Source organism: Fukomys damarensis, unplaced genomic scaffold (genome assembly GCF_012274545.1).
Source record: "Fukomys damarensis isolate Sample0158 unplaced genomic scaffold, DMR_v1.0_HiC HiC_scaffold_37, whole genome shotgun sequence".
NCBI lineage: Eukaryota > Metazoa > Chordata > Mammalia > Rodentia > Bathyergidae > Fukomys > Fukomys damarensis.
Window position 1 is genome coordinate 19,656,944 of NW_022900949.1, and position 7,284 is coordinate 19,664,227.

Below are 7,284 nucleotides of genomic sequence, written 5' to 3' on the forward strand. Positions count from 1 at the left end.
TTTTTTTTTTTTTTTAATCAGGGATCAAACTGGGGAACCTTGCACTTGCGAGGCAGGCAGTGGCACCACTGAGCTAAATCCCTGGCCCAATCAACTTTGATTTATAAATTTAAAATTCCGGCCGGGCGTGGTGGTGCACGCCTATAATCCCAGCACTGGGGAGTCTGACGCAGGAGCATCACTGCAAGTTCAAGACAAGCCTGGGTTACACAGTGGGTTCCAGGTCAGTGAACTATGTAATGAGACCCTGTCTCAAAAACAAAAAGCAAAATTTGAGGCCAGGGTACCAAACAATTTTTTTTAATTCAATGAAGTTTCCACAGAATAACCCAGCCACACTTGAAGGTCGCTGCCGTGCCCACCAAATCTTCCATTTAGACACTGCCGCTGCTCTGACTGGGCAGTGCCAGCTCACATTGTCCAGCTCTGAAACACCGCGGCTCTAGGGCGCTTGGTGTGCTGAACCGCCCTTGACTACCGTCCCAGGTTTAGGTCATCAGACAGAATACGAAGTGGATTTGGAAATAAACCTGAGAGGGCTCTCACAAAGGCTTGTCTTCAACACTGGTTATTTACAGAAGGCCTCAGACTCTGGGACTTTCACTTCCTGTCGTCTGCATAAATATTACTGGAGCAACCTGAGGCGTAAGTCGCCACCTCCAAGAAAGGTGGTTTGTTTAAAGGAATAAGCAGATTCAGGTGCCCCTAAAACCAGTCTGTCTGGCCTTGAGTCTGTTAGGGCTTTCCAGCCCTCAGAAATGATTTTCTCTATGATGCTTAAGGAAAATTTCTGACAGCCACTGCCATGCATAGCAGCATGGTTGTTTAGGAAAGGAGGTAATGGGCAGGTTCAGAACAGAGCTCTGGCTCAGTAATACGTCTGCGGCCTTTATCACTTGCTTTTCTGAACCACGCAATACAGAAAATGCTTTGAGAAGGTGTTCTTGGAATCCCCCCAGGATAGATGGTATGCACCCTTTCAGATTCACTCGAGAAGAGCCATTGTGCACGTGAGTCCTTCCAACATCATATGTTTTTAAGTAAAAACATTTTGCAGCACTGGCGCCAAGGCTGCAGTGCTGAAGAGGCGGCACGGGAGTAGCAGGGAGTTTGAGGGCTGGCAACTCCCCACTGTAGGCGCTTATGGAGAGGGCAGCTAAAGGAGTTAGAAACGCCGCCCCGTTTGAGGAGGGCTCGCGTGTGGGCCGCGGCAATGTGAACCCCTCGAGAGTGGAGCTGCTTTCCGGGTTCTCCGGGGCCTGGAAAAGTGCAGTCTCCACTCGCAGGCCCGCTGTTCTGTGTGTCTGTTTGCAGGCTGTTTGCTGAGTCCTGAACTCCAGCACTCGTGAGAAGGCTGCCCTCGGGACGAGTTGGTCACTTTCTGCTCTTCTTTGGTTCCTGGTGTTTCCTTTTACAGGCTTAAAAATGCTGTAATTTCCTGTCTGTCTCTTAGAAGGCCACTTTTGATTGTTTAAAGTTGTATCATTTCCTGATTCTTCAATCTCTACATAAAGTCTATTTCGTCTGCATTTGGCTATGCTGGCCTCGTTTTGGTTTGTATATTTTCTATATTTTTTTCTACCCTTTAAACTTTTGTCTCTAAGTTCTTTGTAAACACTACATAGCTGCATTTTTCTTTTTCCTTCTGTTTTTTAAAAAATTAGTTGACATAGTTTTATGTCATTTAACTCCCATGTTTTTTCCACTGAAAGTAAGTACTTACTAGTTTGTTTCCATCTGCTGAATTGCATGGTTTTAAAATTTTTTTCCACCTTTAGTTTGGATTATTTGCTATCTCCACTTTCTACTCAATTTCTATCCTCTTTTGTCTCAGTGCACATTTGCAGTACACGATTCTGTTCATCACGGGGAGTCGGCGTGTGGACTCAACACACCAGCCCGTGTGTTCCTTCCCCTCCACCTCTGTCCATTTTTTGTTCCCCTTCTCGTTTGCCAAAGATCTAGCTCCCTGTTCCCTATCATCTTTTATTTTGCTCCTTATTTTTACTTGGGGTTTCTCACGTAAGAGAAAATTAATGATATTTGAGCTTGTGTGTCTGATTATCCAATTAACATATCCTTTTTCAGGGGATATCCTAGAAACTTTTTTTTTTTTTTTTTTTGGTCTGTGGATCAAACTCGGGACCTTGCACTTGGGAGGCAGGCGGTGGCCCACTGAGCTAAGTCCTTGGCCCTGCTTTTTTTTCTTGATAGGGTCTCACTGTAGTCCAAGGTGGCCTGGCCTTGAACTCTTGCCAATGCTCCTGCCTCAGCCTCCCACATGCTTGGATTACAGACGCGCACCACCAGGCCCAGCCCTAGGAACTTTATTTAAACTGCACAGTTTTAAACACGTGGTCAATAGCTGTACCTTCCTTTCAAGCAACACAAAGATCTAAGTCTTCTTCAGTTCTAGTTCTGTCCCAGCTTACATTCTAACGTTTTCAGGAACTTTACTTTTTTACCGCACAAACTGGACAGTATTACTGTCTGAGTCACTATCAGTGCTTAGAACATACCATTCTCATGGATCCTGACCCTTGCATCACAGGCCTGCCTCCTAGGATCACGTTCCTTCTGCCAGAATGACCTTCAGAAACCCCTTTAACGAGAGTCGCAGGTAAGTTTTAGGGCTTATCTTTGGTTGTAATTATTTTGCTTTCACCCCTGAAAGAATGCATAGCTGGACTTACCACTCTAAGATACACCGTTCTAGGTTGACGGCAAGGTTTCCGCCCCACATCTGGATATGCTGATTTACTCTTGATTCTGGTACTGCTGTCTGTGTAATCTTTTTAAATTTTCGGGTGGTTTTAAGATCCCATGTGTTTGGTCTTGGGACCCTTTGCTACAGTGTGCCTGGGCTTGGGTTTCGTATGCTGGGGATTTGTTTAGACTTTTGGAACCAGGGATCGATTGCCATTTCTGAGTTCTGGAAGATCTGCCGGTCCCTCGTTCACACTGACTGGCGGCCTTGCTAGTCTCTTTCAGAAGCTTTTGTTAAGCCTGATGCACTCTCCAGATCCCTTGCCTCATTGTTCCTATTTCACTTCTCATTTTCTCTGTGCTGCATCATGGGTAAGTTCTAAGTTACTTTCAGCCGGGTCTAATCTGTAATTTGTCTCATAAATTTTAAATTTCACTCATTTTATCTCATTTCTAGAAGTTGTGTGCAATGGCTTCTCAAAACAGCCTCGTCCGTTTGGGATCTCACTTGTTACCTTGTGTAAAGTGAGGGAGACAGTAAACCCTGCCTTGCAGTTACTATGTGTGTTTTCTGTTGTATTTGGGTCCAGCAATTGCCATAATTCAATAATGGCAGATCAGATTCTGTAATCTTACGTTTATACTGATACTTGATCATGACTCATTTTCCCAGAAAACACATCTGATTCCTAGTCATACAGACCAGAACACTAGACTTACAATTTCACCATCATCACCTTTGATCTGGAAAGGCAAATACAAGTACATCTGTCATGGCATGCCTAGTTCAGCAAACCCAAAGAGTGTGTTTACTCTCCTCTGAAAAACACCCAAAAGCTGATTTTTGAAGACGAAGGGAGAAAAGGAATCCTACAGACATTTTATGTCGACTTAGTCTGTCTTTGGAAGTCAGCATAAGATTTGTAGTAGCTGATAAAGTCACACAGTAGTCACGGGTGAGTTCTGTTTAAGGAACCTTTATCTTAACCAGAGAGGCATTGTGTTCAAACCCCAGTGCCATTAAAAAGTCACAATAAAAGCCTTCCAGGAACAACACAGACAGAACCACTATAAAGCTAGATGACCAGCACGTATGAGGGGCAGGGTTCTCTCTCGTTGCAAGTAAGGCAGCAGCTGGCCCTGGTAGAGAGGGGTCAGATAAAGGGTGGTACGTGAGGTGAATTCACTCAGTATGGTAGTTCTTCAGGAACGCTAGGAGCTTATCTTTTCCAAGCTTGGTCTCTATAGTATGAAGATCTTATTGATTTAGTTCACTCTTGTGTGATTTAAATCACTCACCAAGAAACTTAACCAAGGTAAATAAGGATTGGCCATTTAAGACTGTATCTTTTACTCCTCCCCCACAAGAAAAGACCAACTCCCTCCACTTTTTTTATAAGCAATCAGATCCTTAAATTTATGACTTGTTCATTATCTCTTTGTTTTGGCCAAAATATGTTATTTGAAGAAGCCTACTAAAAGTTGCCCATATGCTACATTCCAGATTTGCCCTTCTCATGAATTTTTAGGAGGAGAAATGGCAAATTTCCTCCCCATAAGCAAACCACTCCGACCACCCACTGTAGCCCTGGTGTCTCTTTACCGGCAATATAAGGAGGGGATCAGGGCTTTCATTACAGCCCTGTGGTTCCTCTGTTACTGTTGGCTGGCAGACATTCCCATCCTCAACCTGGGGTCATTCAGGTACAGAGGGATTTGGCTTTCCCGCGAACAAATTCTCCAGGAAGCTAGGGACTCGTTGGGCAGGACTTCCTGGGGCCCCTTAGAACATGCCAGAAGGTAGCTCGTTCTATTCAGAAGCAACAACTCTGATTATCTCAGGAATAAAGCTGTTGGTGCCTTGGAACCAGCCCAGGCCTCAGAAGCTGCCAGGGACGGGTGGCACCAAGCACTCCGACCCACCTTGCTTCTGGGGGCGCTCGACACCCTCACTAACCAGACGTCCGCCCTCCATGGGGACATCTGCTTCATTCCTCGTCCTCTGTCCTTCCAAAGTACAGTGGGCCACAGCCGCCTTGGGATTGCACGCTTCCCGCATCACCACCTTTCAGCTTCTGGTCTTCCCCAACCAGCCCTGCTGTGCACGACAGAGGCTGACTGGCCACAGAACTTCGGGGTTGGGGGTGGGAGATCTGGAGGCCCCAGGCCTGGCTCTCTTCTGAATCTGTGGGTTGTCTGGCTTCTAGCTGTCCTTGGTTCTTGGTATCTAGCTCAAAGAACTGTGCAGGATACACAGAAGTAAAAGTGAAAGTGTCAGGGTGGGAGCAGGCCAGTGAAGAGTTCAGTGCCCTAAGAAGCCGGTCTACAGAACTTGTGTGACTTTTACAGGAAGAGTAGCTCTTTGGACAAGCCTAGCAAGTCCTTGCAGTGTGGGTCAAGTCCCCTCCTGGCGGGTGGAGGGCGGAGTTTTGTCCCTGTATGGGCCTTCAAGGACCCGTCATGGCGCCCAAGCCCACAGATGGAGGAATCGTGTAAATGGATTATAATTTGTTGTAATCAAGGTAGGGCCACTTTCAGGCGTCCAGGGTAATCTGTAGCACCCATGTTCTTGGGCACGGCTTAGTAGAGGTGAGGAATGGTTTCCAGAGAGCTCACTGGGGCTCGCGAAGCCTCCTGTGCGTGCACCCCTTGCCCTTCCCAGCTGCGCTCCTGAGTCAGAAGTGGGCCCTTCTGTGCTTCCGGAGAGCATGTTTCCTTCTCCCTGGCCTTCAGGCCCCTCCTTCCGGGGACCTTGCTTTTCTTCCTTCCTTCTCTGCCTCTTACCCTCCAGGGTGCTGGCTGCTTCCTGCTGGCCTGGGACAAGCCCTGCTGAGGGCGGCTGGAGCCTCGGACTCACTTGGCAGCCCTGTTCTTTGAGGGGCCCCTCGGGGAGACCTCTTCCCTCCACTGCTCTGCACACTCCCCCTGCCTCCCTGAGAATGTTTCCGGTCAGGAGAGGGCGAGCAGCTCTGGGGATGAGAAGGAGCGCTGGATGCCCCAAAGAGCACGACAGGGACTCCTAGTTGGGCTGGGAACCGACTTGCAGGGTGAGGGACCAAAGCCCAGCTGGAGGTGTGCGGCTATGTGCCTGCGCACACGAAAGCTGTAAAGCAAGCTGATAAGACCTACCGATGCTTCTGCTGGGCGAGTCTGTTTCCACAAACTCTTACGGGCAGCCCACCGCAGCCACATCGGCCAGCAAGCCCCACTGTAGGAATCCATACCTGGAGCTCCCCTCTAGCGGGCAGTGGATCCTGACCGAAGCTCTCACGGTCCCTGGCTGCGGGCGCTGGGCCTTTGGTCAGAGAATTCCAGGGTCCCCACACCTGGGGCGTGGCTGTGGAACAGCTACTCCTCCGGCTCTGCCGATGCCCGCAGCGCGGGAGAGCGCCACCGGGGGAGGACTCAGTGGCGCCCGCTAAAGGAGGGGCCTGGCCCTTCTTGGTGACAGGACAGCTTGGGGATTGTTGGTTTTGGTTTTGCTGGGTTACAGTTGAGCTTCAGTGACCCCGCCAGGATCTGTGCACATGAATAACTCACACAGGGCAGCAGAACCGCTGCGACTGCATCGACTAGCGGGCGGCCCACCTCCAGGACCGCACAAACGAAACTCCCAACATCACCGAGTGCTGACCATACGTGGGGCATTTAACCACTTTGCGATAGGATCCGGTTTAAATCTCATAACGATTTCATGAGCCAGATAGTAGAATTTATATCTTTTATAGAAACAGGAAACTTAAAACTGAATTTAAGGACGTATACAGGGCCCCAAAGCTAGTAGGTGAAGGGACCACAATAAAACACGTAAGCCTGTCACAAGAGCCGTGTGTTCTATGGCCACTGTGATACATGCAGCTCTGTCAGTGGGTTAAGCGTAATAATGAAACCAGATCACGGTCATCAGCCACGTTAGCAGAATAAAGAAGAAACCAAGGGGTCACCTTGAAAGACGACAAAGATGCATTTTAGCAAAACAGGACCTGTTCACAAAGAAGGAAACAACATTCCAGCCAAACTAGGAATAAAATATAAACTGAAAACAGAATGTAATCTTAAAAATCTAAAGGAAATATTATGCTTAGAGTATAACCCCTTACCCCTTAAATAAACCCCTTAGAGTAGAAGCCAAAAAAAAAAAAAAAAAAAGGATAACAGCTATTGCTAATTTTACTGAGGAAAAAAGAAGAGTCAAGTTATTAATATCAAAAAGGAAAGTGCATCGGAGTACAGAGTGCACAGATATTAAAGAATAAAACTTGATGCTCATAGATTTGACAACCGAGGGGAACATTCCTGAAGGTACCCAATGCACCACCGCTCACTCGAGGAGGGGTGGGATCTGCACAGAAATGGAAACTGCAGCAGAGTATCCTCCCACGAAGAAAACACCAGGTCCAGATGCCTTCACTGGGGATTCTAAGAGCCAAAGAGATGACCCTAACTGGACACAAATTCTTTTGGTAACCGGAAAAGCAGATACTTCCCAACTCATCTTAGAGGCCACTCTCACCCTCACGCTGACACTCAAACCAGCAGACAGTATTTTAAGAAAACTGCAAACTTTTTCTCAAGTTT

The 7,284-nt window shown here is 47.5% G+C and overlaps 1 protein-coding gene across 1 annotated transcript in view; it reads left to right on the forward strand.

The window, feature by feature from the left end:
• Positions 1–6,128, forward strand: part of Arhgap21 (Rho GTPase activating protein 21) — a 79,095-nt gene extending 72,967 nt beyond the window's left edge. Inside the window, exon 25 of the mRNA XM_033759661.1 lies at positions 5,883–6,128. Within this exon, the coding sequence (XP_033615552.1) occupies positions 5,883–6,128 (246 nt within the window). The remainder of the gene's footprint in view (positions 1–5,882) is intronic.
• The last annotated feature ends 1,156 nt before the right edge of the window (positions 6,129–7,284 follow it).